Source organism: Populus nigra, chromosome 1, assembly GCF_951802175.1.
Source record: "Populus nigra chromosome 1, ddPopNigr1.1, whole genome shotgun sequence".
Taxonomy (NCBI): Eukaryota; Viridiplantae; Streptophyta; class Magnoliopsida; order Malpighiales; family Salicaceae; genus Populus; species Populus nigra.
In genome coordinates, this window is record NC_084852.1 from 5,181,880 (window position 1) to 5,200,558 (window position 18,679).

Genomic DNA, 18,679 nt, shown 5'->3' on the forward strand with positions numbered 1-18,679 from the left:
ATTATTTTGGTCCCAGATTGTTATAGTAAGAGACAAATCATTTTTTAGTTGATGAGTTATCTAATTGATCGATCAAGCCGGGTCATATTTTATAATACTGTTATTTATTCATAAAAAAAAATGTTTTTTATTGTATCTAAAACTTTATAGGGTAATATAGAAAATTGAAGGCCTTAAATTGGTTTTGTACATGCAGCAGTAATGTTTTCGCTTACCCATTAAGCCATGGGCCTGCATGCACCCAAAAAAATAAAAAAAAAATTGAAATGAGAATCTCTCTTTAGCCTGCAAATGTTGATGTCATTAGCTTACTTCATAAGTAAACCAAATTTAAAGCAAGGAATGCCTTTTTTTTCCTCTCTTTTCTTTATGGACAAATCATATTCCTTGAGTGGGATATAGGGACAATCATATAGCTCGAGTTTCATCCTTGGAAGTGGCAGAGAGTGTTCTTCATTTAATTAATTGTTGTCTTCTTAATTTTCAGGTCCTTTCGTTTTCTTCCCCTAATCATCATTTTCAAAAAAATTAAAAAAACCTTGAGAGATCATAATTATAGTAACACTACATACATTAAGGATTATATTTGTGGCTGCAATCGATTGATAGAGAGGTTGTGGGTGTCTAAGTGATCGTGAATCTTCCATTCGTTCCTGTCTCTTATACGTACTACAAACAAGGTGTGTATTTCTACTAATTCTTGTGTTATTTGTTATTGTCTTTATATTATATTATTATGTGTTCATACATTTTTGCAAGTATGATCCATGGAGAAAGAAAGTGAAATATTTGTTCAATTTAATCCCCATTTTCTCCTACCAGACTCACTCAATTTCTGTATGCAATTAATTTTATATCGAAGTCTATCTCGTTGTAGGGTTAAAAGTTGGACCCGGCCCCTTAAATTTTTAACCTTATTTTTCTATTATAATAAAAATAAAAATGTTTAGATTTTTATTATAATGAACATTCTAATTAACTATAATGTTTGGATTTAATGGTGCATGGCCAGCTTCCACCACCATAATTTGATCTTGACACCATCATTCCTTATTATTATTATTATTATTATTATTATATCACTTGTGGTTTTTTTTTTTACTGGAAAGCCCAATAATCCGCGAATTTCATAGTAATAACAGACCCTCACTTTTGCCAACACTAGACCTTCCCTTTTAACATTTGCGGCATCTCAACGAATATGTGTCCACTCTCGTATGATACTGGAAAACGAGGGAGACATGAATTTCTTGTTTTTTATTAGTGTAAAGAGAGAATAGTAGTCGTCACCTAATATTTTGGTCGCTAGAAACCCTAACTGGTCTCAGAGATCGGGCTCGTGGACTGGTTGTGTAAAGGGAAGGTATTAGCACCCCAAATACGCTTTACTTAAGGTAAGCTATATTGTTTAATTGTCTGATAAATGCTAAGGTATTATTGTGTTTTCTAATTGTTGGTCCGTCTAAAGTTTAAGATAATTCCTTCTCAATAAGGAGATTCTTATTTTATTGGGGAAAACTTGACCGTTCTAATATCTATACATAAAAGAACTACTTTTTTAATATTGGAAATACATCTTACGTATAAATTCATAATCCTAGATATTAAAAGAAAACAAAATAAGTTTTTTTAGTATTTTTGACTTATTAGCATAGTTCTCATGACTTTAATAAAATGGTTATTAAAGTCCATAATGCATGCTAAAACATATTTTTTGAATTTTTATTGTATAAAAATACGATATAATTTTTTTTTTAATCTTTGAGAGACTTGGTCGTATGCATGTAAAGAAGACATTTTCTTAAAGTTTTCACAATATTTCGGAGAAAATTGGGTATTTTAATACCAGATTCGTATCTTTACAGTATAAAAATACAAACCACTATTAAGCAAAGTTGATAGAAAAATACGCAGGAAAATCATAAATTTTGAAAGGATTTTTGAAAAAAAAAATTATATATTTTTTTGGACAGGGTCGGACCCGGCCCAACCATTTTGATTTGGTCCAGCCCAGTGAAAAGTGAGAAAACTCTCCATTGTTCACTTTACAAAACAGTGGAGATTGCGACAAATGACACAGAAGAAGAAGGAGAAAGACAAGAAGAAGGAGGAGGATGAGGCTGACATGGCGGTGGGGGCGTTGTCGTTGCTGGTGGCTCAAAGTGGCGATGTTGTGGTGTCAGGCGGTGGTTCCTCCCTTTTCCCTCTTCTGTTTCTCGGTGTTTTTTCTTCTTTCTGTTTTCCTTTATCTGTTTCATTTTGTTTTTGCTTTGGTTTTTCTTATGTTCTTCTTTCACTATCCTCTCTATGTCTGTTTTATTTTGTTCTTCTTGGCTCTATTCTTTTTTTCTATCTCCCATCAATTTTCACCTTTATGTTCGTCTCTGTTGTTTTCCTCTCTATTCACCTTCTTTCACCTCCCTTCCCCTCCTCTGTTTCCTCCTCCAAAACTGTCTTGTTCATTCCCCTCTCAATAACCTTACTTGTTTTTTTCCCTCCCCCTCACCGCCTGTTGAACGAGGTATTTATAGGGGTAGGGGGAGTAGGAGCTACCCTACCCTGTACAGTCACGAGGATAGGGCAGGGTGGTTGAGGCGGCCTTTGTGCAGTCTCCCAGAGCCACCCGTAGGGCATGGCTCCCATGCCCCTTCCATGATGGTGGCAGGCCATGAGGGGCGTGGGTTTATGTCAGGGTTTGGGCAAGTAGGGAGAGAGAGGGAGAGGGAAAAGGTAGGGGAACAAAACTTCTTCTTCCCCTGCTGCCCGTCTAGGGGAAGAAGAAGCATAGTGTCGTTCAAAACAACACTATTTTTGTGTTTTTTTAATGAATAGTGTATGAAACGACGTCGTTTTGTACAAAACACGGTGTTTCATTTAAAAGGAAATGGCACCAAAAACATGTCAAATTCCAAATCAGTCCTCAGTTTGTGATTTGTTCAATCAAGTCCTCAATTGCAATTTTGATTTTAAGAAACAATTCAATTGCGTCCCTGCCAAAAATCGGATGTCAGCCCTAAAGTTGGATGTCTTTTTTATTTCGGTCCTTGGTCTTTGATTTATGCAATTTGACCCTCAATTAATCAATAAACTTTTAATTTCTTTAATTTGGCCCTTGATTCAAACAATTTCAGTCCCTCTATTTACGAGCCTTTTCTAGTTTGGTCCTTGATTTTAGATTTCTTCAATCAAGTTTCTAATTGACCATCTAACTTCAATATTTATGCAATTAAGTCTCTGATTTGACCAAATCAACTCTTAAAAATTATAATTTGACTTCTGAACTTTAATTTCTTCCATTTAAAACCCAAATTGACTTAAAAATTAATTGTTATTGCAATCAAGCCCTCTATAAATTCAATTAAACCTTCAATAAAATTTAATTGAGTCCATAAACATCTGATTTTGAATTTAATTTCTTCCAATTAAAGTCCAAATTGACTTAAAAAACAATTTTTATTGCAATCGAACCCTCCATAAATTCAATTAAACCTTCAATAAAATTTAATTGAGTTCATAAATATCTGATTTTGGATTTTTTTTAAATTGAATTTTCTTTGTCAAGAGGGCTCTCGTCAGTAACAAATATACTGTCAAATTTCAATCTTTGTATTTATGAACTTCCTTAACCAATTTTCAGCCATTTTCTAGGCGCTCTAACATCTTCTTCTCACTGCAATAATATTTTTTTTGGATTTCTTTTGAATATATATATATATTTTTTTGTTTTGGAAGAGAAAATGTGAATAAAAATGGGTTATGGCAATAAGGCCGAGATAATCTCAAAGAAAGCAAAACGAAATAAATTATAAAGCTTAATTTTTAGTCAACCTAATATTGAAGGATAAAATTGAAAAACAAACATTCAATTGAAAAGGATAAAAAAACCCTGAGGCAACTGGGCTAACCATCGACCAGAATCATGAGACCGTAATAAATCCATAGAAAGCAAATAAAAAAAATTATAAAGCTCAATTCCCATTCAATCCAATATTGAAGGAATAAAATGAAAAAATTCAATTAAAAAAAAATCTCGGGTCAACCTATCAAACCTAAGTTTTAAGACTGAGATAAATCGATAAAAATAAATAAATTATGAAGTCAAATTTCCAATAAATCTAATATTGAAGGATGAAATAAAAAAATATTCAATTAAGAAAGAACAAAAAAAACTCAAGTCAAATCCATATAGAATAACTATTTATTATGTCTTGTTTAGTGTTCTTCTATCTAGTTTACCAAATACACTTCTAGGTTGGAGTTATTCTACTCAAGTTGCAACAATTTATTACTATTATTATAAATTTCATGTTTGATTTGAAAGGTTGATTTCTTTTTGTTATAAATATGTTTTATATATGATGATATTTGTTTTTGCTCATCCATTCATGAAGCCTTTAACCTTATATGATAATATAAGAAAAAAAAATTAAACTTGATCAAACGGAAGTTACAATTAGATGCTAGCTCGAGTTTGGTCGTTGCAAGTGGGAGAGAGGTTCCTTACTTCAATTAATTATTTACTTATTTTGAAGACTTTTCTTTTTATTCTATAATTTTTTTTTTGAGAGACCATAGATATAGTTTCATGCATAACTCAACTCATTAGATTAATTATATTTATGTCATCTATGCAGGTGTTTAATTGATCATCGTGAATTTCTCATTCGTTTATCTCTTTACTATCGAGTAAGTTCTTGTACATATTCTTCTTTTATTTGTTTATTAATGTTTTCATGATACGCATACAACCTTAATTTATATGTCATGAAATTGCGTTATTCATAGAAATTGCCTCTTTAACTCACAAGTCTTTGTGATGCTAATATAAATACATCTAGACTATAATGTTTTAGGGTTATTTAGGTTTTGAGTGAAGATTACTTGAAGAATAATTCTTCTTTTAGGATTTAATAAGCTCTTTGTGGCTAGGTTGTCACAAATCACTAGTTGTTCAATTATTCGATCTTTAACCATAATCCATATGAATTACCAAATTAAAAATCTCATAAACCCTTTCAAGATTGAAGGATTGGTAAACCTTGAGTGCTAACTCTTTTCTAACTCTCTATTAACTCTTTAATAAATATCATTATCAGAGTTATGAGTAACATCATTGTATTTATAGGAAAAACCTAACTCTAACTATGTTAAAATATCACTTTGCTTCCTAAAAAATATCACATGTTTTATTTCAACACAACTTTTAATTTTTTTTACAATTAAGTCACTACTTGATTTTTTCAGGCCCGTAATTGCAATCCCTTATATAAATTACATTCCAATCCCTTAATTTTTAGAAACTTATTCATAGTCAAGTCAAACTTGATTTTAATTTCTAGTTGTTCCTAATATGTTAACCCAATTATAAATTATAATCGTAATAATTGATTAAAATATATTTGAAGATGCAATCTATCATGACCTTCAACATATTAAAAAACATTATTTGTGGTTTGAGTTGACCTTTCAACAACTTGTTTATCAATATAACTAATATTCTTTCATTTGTATTGTTTTGATATAGACATTTGACCATAAAGTGCGTTTGTACTGATAAATCATATCAATTTTCATCACGATAGTTATTGATTATTTAAATAAGATTTGAAATTTTTTCCAAATATCATTCTACCTTATATAAGGATTTCAAAACCAATACTATTTGAGAACACATGTAATATTTTATAGTTTTTATGGTGATGAATCCTTTCTTGATCACTCAAATACCTTCATAAAGTTTCTATTATATCCAATACCTGATCATTTTTTACATTTGATTAAAGAAACGTGTAGTGAAGATTGAAATTTAGTATTTTCTATATAAAATAATTTAGTTATCTCAAGTCTAAGTGATGTGATCCAAGCACCATGGGATCCATTGGAGGTGGTTCCAGTTGGTCCACTTACAAGGCTTAGAGTTAAGAGCTTCAAAAAGGCTTTCAATGGACTTCTTCAAGATATGTGAGTTAAGGTGGACTTCAAGAGGATATTAAATAATGAGGAGCAAGCCATGATTAACAAGAAGGGTTTGTTGGTGGAACCAAGACCATTACACAAGGATTGGGAGAAGAAGACTAGATTCAGTCAGTTTGACCTTTCACTACCCTTTGTTTATCATAAATGGAGCTACAGGTCGAATGTTTAGGTGATTCTAGTTGGGATGTTCCATACCTTTCCAACTGTTCATGATACGCCTTTTAATTCTTTAAGATGAGAGAGAACCACCCATGTGAAGTTGGGATTTGCTGCTGCCAGACAGAATGCGGGAATAACCGAACTTTTCTTATTAAACTAGTTGAGCTATTAGACTTTCTTTATTTTATGAGGAAACACTTGTTTGAGTTTCGGACTTGTTTATTTTATTTATTTTAATTAGTTTGGGCTAGTTTTAGCTTGGGTTGATTATTATTTAAATTGAGTTTATATGTGACTCATTAGGGAAACTAAGGTTTTTGACTTGGGGTATAAATACTCTTGAGAATAATTTCCAGCAAACTTTTTTTTTGGCTAATAATATTCTGGTTTTTGCCTACCTTTAGTTGTCAATCTTGGTTCTTGATTAAACTTTCAACTCTTCAAAGAATTGACAAATCTTTGTTGTAAATTTATACTCCTTTTGCTCGTCTCCAGGTCTAGGCGTTGTGATTGAGTTAGTTTATAGCCTGTTGCCTTGAAGCAGGTCTTCCATTGTGATAAACTCATCCTATTTTGAGCAAAAACTTGGATTAGATAGATATTGGGTTCGTGAATTCCATTCAATTCCGCTAGGGTTCGCATCACTAAAAATCACTTTCAAAATTGTCAAAAGAGTCTTTTCATATACACAAGTAATCTCTTTATATGGAATCTTTGTGCAATCAATATACTTATCATTAAACAAACACCTAAATATTAGTTTCAAATATACCTTATATCACAACCTATAAGAATAACTATTTTCTTTTATAAAAGAATCTAAAGGTCAACAATCTCTTATTTGTTTATGATAACAATAAATATGTAACTTAGATATAAAAATATGTCTCCCCCTATCTTTTGTAATGTATTAGGCGATTCTTCATCCCTGAATTCCATGTACTAGACATAACTTTAATTTCATCATCACTACTAGTCTCTTGCTCTTCTTCCGCATCACCATGCTTTTTTTTATATCTAAGTTATGGCTGCAGTTATTAGCTTAAGATACTAGTAAGAATCCTAAAAAGTAACATGTTTTACTAGTATTTTTTCTATCAACCTTGTATCCAGCAAAGTCTGTGTTCGAATAGGTGATCAAGTTAACTCATTTCCTTTCAGATACCACAACTCTAAATCTACAGTACCATGCAAAAAGTAAAAAAAAAAAATTGTTTTACAACACTTAAATGTGATTTTTTTGGGAAAGCTTGAAAACTTGCGTATAAACATACACAAAACATGATATCAGGTCTACTTGCAGTTAATATAAAAGATCTCTGATCATACCTTGATATTTAGTGATATCTACATTCTTACCATTTTTATCTATATCAAGATTAATTGATGTTCCTATAAGTTATTGACAACTTTAACATGTTCCATCCGAAATCTCTAGAAGATCTTTGATGTACTTGTTTTGGTTGATGAAGTTGCCATCCCTTATTTATTTGATTTTCAATACAAAGAAGAAGTTCAATGTTTCCATCATGCTCATTTTAAATTCATCTTGCATGCATTTTGCAAAATTCTTACAAAGAGATAATTTTGCCAAAGTTAAAACCATTATCAATAAGAAAGGATATGCTCTTGGTGCTTCTTTTTAACCATACACGGTTTTTTTGAGTTTGAAAACATGATTGAAAAAATGAAAGTTTTCAAAACTAGGTTGCTCAACATACACTTCTTTCATGATAAAATCATTTAAAAATGCATTTTTAACATTCATTTGAAAAAGTATATACTTAGCATGGCAAGTATAGACTAAAAGTATCCTTATTGATTATAGTCTAGCTACTAGTGTAAAAGTTTCTTCATAATCAATACATTCTTCTTGATTATAAACTGAAAGTATCCTTATTGATTATAACATATGGCAACCAGTCTAGTTTTGTTTCTAATTATTGTTCCATATTCATCACATAATGTTTCTTTTTAAGAAGCTATATGAGGAAGACCTTTAACTAAAAGTGACCTTTCCACCATTGATTTTGGTAATGCTTGAAAATAAAGAGTCACCTCTAGTTATATGATTTGAGCATTATCCAAAAACCTTTTCCTATACTATTTTGATTCCTATATACAAAAAATCAAGATAAGGTTTTTGGTACCCATACTTTCTTGATCCCAAATCTTTTTAGACCAACTAGTTGATTGGCAATAGTAAGCAAACCGGTCAAATAACTTAGACCAAACTGGCTAATCGGTTGATCAGGATTCCAAGAGTCTCGATCTACAAGTCTTCAATTATGTAAATCCCCAAAATAAACCTTCTTTTCTTCAACAAATCTAGTATTCAAATATCCATGAACTAGTTAGAGTATGATCAATGACTGATAATTTTGTTTATTTTTATCTTAGAGTAGATTGTTTATCATATATGTTTGGAATCCCTTGCTAATTTTGTAATTAGACAAGTTATATAAATGTTTCTAAGAAAAACTAGCCGTTGGAACCCTAGTAATAAATTCTCCTCTCACTACTCATTTCAAGAATAAATTCTCTTTACAATCCTCTTACAAGTCAATTCAACGTGTTTTTCATTAAATAAACACTTACATATTAATTTTAGATATTCTTTACACCTCAACTTATGAGAACAATTGTTTTATTTTATAAAGAAAAAAACAAAATATGTATCAATATCAACAATGTCATAACTCAATTTTTGAATTTCCAAAATAATAATAATAAATGAAAAAATAATTTGAGAATTGGGTCAAGACAACACAAATTATAGGTTCAGGGATTGATAAGGAGGAAAGTATTGGATGTCAATTTGGTCAAAACTTAGTAGAATTGATAAGTTTAGGGACTTAATTAAACTTTGAAGTAGTTTAGTTAATGAAACCAGGGGCTTAATTGAAGAAATATTAAAGTTCAGGGTCAATTTGGGTTAAAATTTCAAGTAATTAAATTCTAGAGACCGAAGTGAATAGGCGTTGATACTATAAGAGCGTTAATTGATTTTTCCAGGGGTAATTTTGAAAGAATTAGAAGTTAAAGAGTCAATTAAGGGTCGAATTGATTAAATTTAAAACTAAGGACTATTTTGTAAATGACGCTAAAATCCAGGGTCCAATTGCATTGATCCAGGGGTGAAATTAAAAAAGAAGAAGAATATATTTCCAATTTAGGGGGCAAAATGAAGATGCCCATTTCAGCTGAAGAAGCGACGTCGTTCCAAGGAGGACTGTTCATCCTCAATGACCAAGCAGGGCCGGTGGATGAAGCCCAGCCCATATGGGTGGGCTAGATCTAGCCTATAAAAAAAGAGAGACATAGGCTATTGAGACAAGGCTGGACCTGGGCCTCAGGCTCAGCAGGCCTAATTTTCTTTCTGTTAAGGGTGTCTTTGAAAAAACACACCCTTATGTCCTTTTCTCTTTTTTAGTCTTATTTATTTTTGATATCTAGCCAAACAGGTCTTTTAAGATATAAAAAGTTTCTAAAAAAAATTCGGGGACCCTTTTAAATTTATTTGTGGATCCCCTGTGTGTTTTTTCAACAACTTTACTTAGTATTGAGTTGTAGACATATAGTGTAAAATGCAATCCTAGTATATAAGTGAAATGCAATCCTAGTATATAATACATATCTATCTTTTTTTTCTCTAAAAAAATAACAAAAATATGTGTTTTACTTTCAATTCAAATTTTACTGGTTTATTCATTGGAGTTAAAGTCAGGAATATTTGTATTCACTAATGTAAGAATTAGAAATATTCTCGATGTTTGCTAAAATCAGAGTTAGGAATATTGACAATAAGATTGAGAATTATTTTGAATCCCCAATGTTCAATGACACCAAAGTCAACAATACCATACTCTTTTGTTACATAATTTTTATCAACACCAGTGTTGGAAGTATTTGTAGTTGAATATTTATTGGTGCTAGAATCAGGAATATTATAGGTAGATATAAAAAACATAATACAACAAATCTTTAACTTTAACAATTTAAGACAAAACCAACAATGCAACCTATCTTAGGCAAGATATTTTAGAGGTGATACTATCTTTTATTTTACTTAACCAGTCTCGTATCATAAAATCTATGTTGACCGGTTAGGGTTTCTGGTGATCATAATAGTAAAGAATGACTTTTGAAACCGGATCTTTTTCCTCTTTAAGAACAAGATGTTAGATATCTGTTCTTTACCCTAGAAATTTGAAGGCCGCCGCGATATCGAGTGTGACAAAAAACTTTGATTAATTTCTACTATTAATAAAGCATTAACTAGGAGCACTGTGAACAATGTCTTGATATATTAAGAAACCTCGTAATTATCACAACTTTATAACTTTCTTTTCTAAGCATCATTTTTCTTAAGAACTTTATCTCTACTTTACATTGATTAATCAGACTCAAATGACTATTAAATATATTGATTGCATGAATAAAGTTAGTGGCATATACAACCACCTAATTAGAAAAGAAATAAAGTTATAATTGTTAGGCATACACACTAATATGAACTTGATGCTCTTTTCTAAGTACTACAAGCACATATTCATAACTGAATATTTAAGCTCCAATAAGAACATTAGGCTTTACCTATAACTGTTGGGTATCTTGAAATACATACACGCAGTATAAACGGTAAATTTAATAATTTTTTAGGGTCTTAACGATCCCGTTAGACAAATCTAAAGTTGTTTAGGGTTTATGCAAAGATTAATTGAAGAGCATATATTCTTTTCGGCTTTGAAAATTTGCTTCAATGCTGGGTTGTTGCAAATCATAAGCTGGCCAAATATTCGACCTCTAATAGTAATCCACACGAGTGACCAGTGAGAAATCTCCTAAACCCTTTTAGGAGAGAGATATTGATATACCTTATAGTGCTAGCTCTTTTTTTTTTTTTGTGTTTTAGATGTTTAAATATCATACTTTTCTCACATTCTCTTATGAAACAATAGGCATACCATTCTATTTATAGGAAAACTTGAAAACCCTATAAATAGAAAAACATCAATTTGCTCTTTAAATAATATCGCATATATTATTTTAGGATAATTTTATAAATTTATTGAATAAATTCCCTACTTGATTTTTCTAGGTCTAGAATGATAATCCCCTATATTAATTACATTCTAGTCCTTAATTTTGAAAATTTATTTACAATCAAGTCATACTTGATTAATCATTCTCTTTTAATTTCTGATCAATGGTTCTTATGTGTGTGACCCATTAGGTTTCTATAGAAGTTGGTCGAAATATAAATCACAATTCTAAATAAAATAAGATTAAATAAATTATATAATTTTTTTTATCAATTCAATAATTGATTGATTTGTATTTGAAGATGAAGTATAATGTCTAGCAACTTGTCATGATCTCCTAAATATTATAAAAATCATAAGTGGCTTGACTTAACCTTTTAGCGACTAGTTTCTCAGTGTAATTATTATCCCTTCATCAAGAATGTTATGATTTAGATATTATAGCATGGAGTATGTTTGCTTTGTTAAATCATTTTTGTTCTCAACATTATAGTCATTGATTTTTTTTCAAAACTCGTTCCACTTGGCCCAATAATTTCACAATCAATAATATCTAGTTATCTCAAGTTTATGGATCACTTACATAACTATTACGTGAGCCTTTCCATAGACATAAGTGATCTTTCTTTTTATAAAAAAAGAACATAATATGCACCGGTCTCAATAGCTCTAATTGATGCTCAGTCTTAATAAAATATTGACCTAGAACATTTAAAAACAATAGTTTGATGCAATATGAATTTCATAATTATAACAACTTTATGATTTTTTTGCAAAGCTTTTTTGTCTCATGAACTTTATCTTTACTCTAGATTCATTAATTAAACAATAGATTCATTAATTAAATATAAATGAATATTAAAGATAAAAAAACTTTTATTAATAACAAATATGTTTTACATGAATAAAACCAATGCTACATTTAACCAACCGAATGACTACAAAGCATATTCACTAATAATAACCTTATTAATGAACTCTAAAATTTAGATTTACATGCCCTAATATTTAGTCTAATCATGATAGTTTTTATCATCAAGTCCAGTCTAGTGTAATTTTGCTTATTTTTTCATTGCATAAAAAGTCTTAACACTCCTAGAACTGTATAAAGATATCAAGGGAATAAAAAATCTTAAAGAACTAAGGAGTGAAAGATATTAATATTCTATTTCTTAATTTTTAATGTATAGAGTTTTTTTGATTGACAATACAACCATATTAACATTCTATATTTTATTAACAACATTATGACAATTAAGATTAATGACAAATTAATTTGAAGATATTATAGTGTTCAAGAAAAGATAACTTTTGTAGATGGCATGAATAGAGATTTAGATGAGGGGACAAGGGATTAATTGCTCGCTGGCATAGATAGATATTGATATCCTTTTGTTCCTCCCGCTATTTTATTGCTTTCCGCTTACCTTCACAAATTAAGGTGATAAAATTACTTTTCTCATTTCTCTGATTTTTCAGACTGGTGGAAAATGGCTATCGAAACTGCTGGTGGATCCATTGTATCTAAGATAGCAGAAGTCTTGGTGGAACCAACAATAAGGCAATTTCGTTACATGTTCTGTTTCAACAATTTTGTTCAAGAATTCAATGAACAAAAGCACAACCTGGCTTTGACACTAGATCGTTTGCAAAAGGCTGTCGAAGTTGCTGAAAGAAATGCTGAAGAAATTGAGAAAGATGTCAACAAATGGTTGGAGGATGCAAACAACGAAATTAAAGGTGTGAATCCATTGGAAAATGAAACAGGAAAAAATGGCAAATGCTTTACTTGGTGTCCAAATTGGATACGACAATTCAAGTTAAGCAAGGCACTGGCAAAGAAGACGGAGACTTTGAGAAACCTTGAAGAAAATAGCAAAAAGTTTCCCAAAGTGTCCCACAAAGCACCTCTTCAAGACACAGAATTTCTTCCATCAGAGGGACTCACACCCTCGGAATCGTCAAAAGAAGCTTTCGAACAGATTATGAAAGCTCTCGAAGATGACAACGTCAATATGATTGGACTGTACGGCATGGGAGGGGTGGGTAAAACCACCCTGGTGAAAGAAGTAGGCAGGAGAGCCAAAGAGTCGCAGCTGTTTGATGAAGTTTTGATGGCTACACTGTCCCAGAATCCAAATGTCATAGACATTCAGGATCGAATGGCAGATAGTTTAGGTCTGCATCTTGACGAAAAGACTAAAGAAGGGAGAGCAGATCGATTATGGCAGAGACTGAAGACAGAGAAGAAGATGCTTATAATCCTGGATGATGTTTGGAAAGTTATTAACTTGAAAGAGATAGGGATCCCATTTGGTGATGCTCACAGGGGCTGTAAAATTCTTCTAACAACACGTCTTCAAGACATATGTTCTTATATGGAGTGCCAGCCAAAAGTGTTCTTAAGTCTCTTACCAGAAAATGAAGCATGGGCTTTGTTCAAAATCAATGCAGGTTTACGTGACGCGGACTCTACCTTGAACACAGTGGCAAAGAAGGTTGCGAGAGAATGTCAAGGGCTGCCTATAGCACTTGTGACAGTGGGAAGGGCTCTAAGAGATAAATCTGCTGTTGAGTGGGAAGTAGCGTCCAAAGAGCTCAGAAACTCTCAATTTCGGCACATGGAACAAATTGGTGAACAAAAAAATGCATATTCATGTCTTAAGTTGAGCTATGATTATTTGAAGCACGAGAAAACCAAGTTATGTTTCTTGCTATGCTGTTTATTTCCAGAAGACTACAACATTCCAATTGAGGACTTGACGAGATATGCAGTTGGCTACGGGTTACATCAAGATGTGGAGTCCATTGAAGATGCAAGGGAAAAAGTTCATGCGGAAATAAAAACCCTTAAAGATTGTTTTATGCTGTTAGGCACTGAAACTGAAGAGCATGTGAAAATGCATGACTTGGTTCGTGATGTTGCTATTCAGATAGCATCATCTAAAGAATATGGATTCATGGTAAAGGCAGGCATTGGGTTGAAGGAGTGGCCAATGTGCAGTAAGAGCTTTGAAGGTTGCACAGCAATTTCGTTAATGGGCAATAAAGTAGCAGAACTTCCCGAAGGATTGGTATGTCCACAGCTCAAAGTTGTATTATTAGAACTGGATCGTGGTTTGAATGTTCCAGAGAGGTTTTTTGAAGGGATGAAAGAAATTGAAGTTTTGTCTCTAAAGGGAGGGTGTTTGTCATTGCAGTCACTTCAATTCTCAACGAACGTTCAATCGTTGCTGTTGATGGAGTGTAAATGCAAGGACCTCATTTGGTTGAGAAAGCTGCAAAGACTTAAGATTCTTGGTTTTATAGGGTGCGACTCCATTGAAGAATTACCTGGTGAAATGGGGGAGCTCAAGGAGTTGAGGTTGTTGGACGTGACAGGTTGTAGAAATCTAGGAAGGATTCCCGTGAATTTGATTGGAAGTTTGAAGAGGTTAGAAGAACTGCTAATCGGGTGTTACAGCTTTAAGGAATGGGATGTCGTTGGGACAAGCAGGGGAGGAGTGAATGCGAGCCTAACAGAACTGAACTCGCTGTCTCATTTAGCTGTCTTATCATTGAGGATACCGAAGGCTGAATGCATTCCCAGAGATTTTGTTTTTCCCAGGTTGCTCAAATATGATATTTGGGTGTTAGGGAATGGGTATTCAGAACTTGATAATGAATACCCAACTGCAAAGACAAGATTAAATTTGGGTGAAATCAGCGCCACATCCTTAAATGCGAAGACATTTGAGCAGTTGTTTCCTACTGTGTCTCAAATTAGTTTTCGTAGAGTGGAGGGTTTAGAAAATATAGTATTGTCCTCTGATCAGATGACCACCCATGGCCATGGGTCGCAAAAGGACTTCTTGCAAAGATTAGAACATGTCAAAGTGAATGGATGTGGGGATATTCGCACTCTGTTTCCAGCTAAATGGCGGCAAGCTTTGAAAAATCTAAGGGGTGTGGAAATTAAAGACTGTAAATCATTGGAAGAGGTTTTTGAATTGGGTGAGGCTGATGAAGGAAGCAGTGAGGAGAAGGAGCTGTCGTTGTTGTCATCTTTAACAGAGTTACAACTGTCCTGCTTGCCTGAGCTCAGATGTATATGGAAGGGGCTCACCGGGCATGTCAGCCACCAAAGTCTTGCTCATCTGAATTTGGATTCTCTAGACAAGCTGACATTTATCTTCACACCGTCCCTCGCTCAAAGTCTACCACAGCTAGAAACACTCAAGATAAGAAGTTGTCGTGGATTGAAGCATCTTATCAGAGAAAATGATGATGAAAGTGAAATAATTCCAGAGTCTCTTAGCTTCCCAAAGTTAAAAACTCTCCTTGTAGAATACTGTGGTCAACTGGAATACGTCTTCCCTGTCTCTGTGTCTCCGAGTCTTCTGAACCTGGAACAGATGACTATAGTTACCAGCAATTTAAAGCAAATATTTTACAGTGGAGAAGGAGATGCTCTCACCAGAGATGGCATCATCAACTTCCCTCGGCTAAGAAAATTGTCTCTTTCAAATTGCAGCTTCTTCGGTCCAAAGGATTTTGCTGCCCAGTTGCCTTCTTTGCAAGAGTTAACCATTGATGGCCAAGAAGAATCGGGTAATTTGTTGGCACAGCTCCAAGTACGTCCTCTATACTTCTCCATGATTTTTTTTCTTTTCTAATTTAAATTGTCTGCTTCAATACACTGTGATAATTTCTTCTTTCTTCCTCCAAATTTCTAAAACTAAAGTAATTGATAAGCTCTTATGCACTGAATTTATATACAAGAAAAAAAGTGATCAATAATAAAGCATTTTTACTTTATATGCAAGAAATCTTACTAATATGTAAAATTAAAATTATTTTATCTTATATATATATTTTTTTGGTTAATGTCATAATTTTTTTTTTATAAATCAAATATTAAAAAACTATTTTTTAGTTAATAAGTGTAATCTTTTCGTGATTGCTTTTAATTTAACTAATATAAAATAATAATTTATATTTAGATTATCATAAATATGAAAAATTATGATTTCATAATCCGATGACCCATTGCCCTCTCTATTTATATCTTTTTTGTTGATTAAGTATTTTGCTGAAGTATTGGGGATAGTTCCAAAGTGCACAAACGTTACGAGGAATTATATCTAACAAATTGGCACCTTTATTATTTTTTTTTATGCAGGGCTTAACAAGTTTGGAAGAATTACAGTTGTCCTCCCTGCCTGTGCCTGACATGAGGTGTATATGGAAGGGTCTCGAGCCGAGGCATTTGACTACTTTGGTGGTGAGGAAATGTGAGAGACTGACGCATGTATTTACAGGCAACATGATTGCTAGTCTGGTTCAACTAGAAGTTCTAGAGATATCAACTTGTGATGAACTGGAGCAAATCATAGCTAAGGATATTGATGATGGAAATGATCAAATATTGTCAGGAAGTTATCTCCAATCTTTATGCTTCCCCAATTTGTGTCGAATTGAGATCAATGAATGCAACAAGTTAACGAGTCTCTTCCCAGTAGCCATGGCTTCAGGTCTCCCCAAGCTCCAAATACTTAGAGTAAGCCAATCCTTTCAACTACTGGGAGTATTTGGGCATGATGATCATGCTTTACCTGTCAATGTTGAGAAGGAGATGGTGCTCCCTGATCTGCAGGAGCTGTATCTAGAACAATTACCGAGGATTGTCTACTTCAGTCCTGGATGTTATGAATTCTTATTCCCTCGACTGGAGACGTTGAACGTGCGTCAATGTCCAAAACTGACCACAAAATTTGCTACTACAACAAATGGTTCGATGAGTGCTCAATCAGAGGTGCTGCTTGTTTGACATGATTTCTTGCCTCTCTTTTAGTGTTTTTGTTTCTTGTTTTCACTCGATAATAAGACTTACAAGTTAGAATGTGTATGCCATGCTTGAATTGGCTTTGCAGGTATCTCAAGTAGCTGGGGCTTCAAGCATTGGTCGCTCCGTGCCAACCAACACTCGTAGAATGTGGACCCGAAATAATGGGTGGGAGGAAGAGGAGGAGGAAGATGAAGAGGTGGAGGAAGAGGGTATAATAAGATTAATTGGTTTTTTTCATGATGGTGATAGGTAAGAAGATTAGTTTGGCATTGGGATTTGAAAAACATGCTAATAATTCAATATTTCCCCAACCAAGTAATATGGCTGCAGTTATTTATGTTTATCCTTCTCCTTCAACTCTTACTGGTTGAAATAAATTAACATATGCGATATGCCTGAATGGTCGTTGTTCTTCATTTTTGCATCAGGTTGGCTGGTTACCTCTTCATGCGATGATTTCACGGAGAATCATGTCTTTGAGCGGTGGTGCTGCGAGTATTCTTTTAATTCGTGGAAGTAATTTCAACTGTTTCATTGGCAATGAGATGCAATTTGGCTTTACATTGTAACAGTCATATTTACCATACAACTCCTAAAAGAAGGATACTGAACTTCTAGAAAATAAGGGCGTATGCCATGTTGTGTCTTTAGTCATTTATTGTGCGAACCTCAGGAAATAAGGGCGTATGTTTGCTTGCCCATTTGTGTTTCTTTTCAAGTGTGTGAACCTTCAAAAACAAGTGAAGGGCATAATGTTACTCATGTGTGTGCTTATTGTTTAATGCGTGGATTCTCATTCTCCCTTCTGCTCACACTAATGGCTCTACGACTTGTGCATTTGCCTTGTCAACATGTTTTCTCTGTTATTTTGATGTTCTGTTTCTATTATGATTCTTTATGAGGTTTTGAAATAGGCCTTAGCAATGCTGCTTGAAATCTGGAATGAATGTTATTGTAAAATAATATATATGTTCTTACAAACACATGTACTTATAATACTCATTCTCTCTGTTTTTTTTTTGTAACCGTGGGTGTTCGGACGAGCTTACGTGCATCTCGACTAATCCCCCGAGGCCCTGAAGTTAACGACCATGTAAGCCTCTAGTGACCTTGAGATTTATGCGACTCGAATTAGTGTTCTCTGGAAAGCAAACTCAGGGCCTAACTTGTTGAGCTATACCCCTTAAGATCATATAATACCTATTCTACTTATGCGAGTATGTGCGTTCATTTAGATCTCAAGTTTAATTTTTAGAGAAAAAATAACAAATGATCTTTTTTTAAAGTTCATATTTTTATATATAGAAAGTCACGTGGTTAACTTCTTGTGTGTGTGTTTGTTAACGTGCAAAAATATGGTTTCTACATGGATATATAAATATATGTGAATGAGTATATGTAAAAAAAAATCAACTTACAAATTTATTGATAGAAAGTTAATGAGTAAAGGATTGTACTGTTTTTTTCCCCTTAAGTCTATTAAATCTTTTATTTTTGATAAATAAACAATAAATTAAATTTATAAATGTAACCCTCTCAAAACAATGATATGAAGGAACACAAAAATTAATCAGCCTGTGGTATGTTTTTTTTTTTTATTATTATTATTATTTTGGTCCCAGATTGTTATAGTAAGAGACAAATCATTTTTTAGTTGATGAGTTATCTAATT

At 32.8% G+C, this 18,679-nt stretch overlaps 1 protein-coding gene and 1 long non-coding RNA gene across 3 annotated transcripts; both read left to right on the forward strand.

Annotated features, from left to right (window-relative positions):
- Positions 1-348: 348 nt before the first annotated feature.
- On the forward strand, positions 349-6,394 carry LOC133704410 (uncharacterized). 2 transcript variants are annotated; one of them, XR_009844065.1, is made up of 3 exons: positions 358-680; positions 4,635-4,686; positions 5,835-6,394. It is a non-coding gene; the product is annotated as an uncharacterized LOC133704410 (long non-coding RNA). The 2 variants fall into 2 exon arrangements; XR_009844063.1 differs by having other exon boundaries at positions 349-680; positions 4,635-6,394.
- A 6,276-nt stretch (positions 6,395-12,670) lies between these two features.
- Positions 12,671-17,819, forward strand: LOC133703089 (probable disease resistance protein At4g27220). The gene is made up of 4 exons (XM_062127509.1): positions 12,671-15,793; positions 16,342-16,974; positions 17,093-17,256; positions 17,436-17,819. Exons 1-4 carry the CDS (start codon positions 12,671-12,673, stop codon positions 17,461-17,463), a joined length of 3,948 nt encoding a protein of 1,315 aa, XP_061983493.1. The 3' UTR covers positions 17,464-17,819.
- The last annotated feature ends 860 nt before the right edge of the window (positions 17,820-18,679 follow it).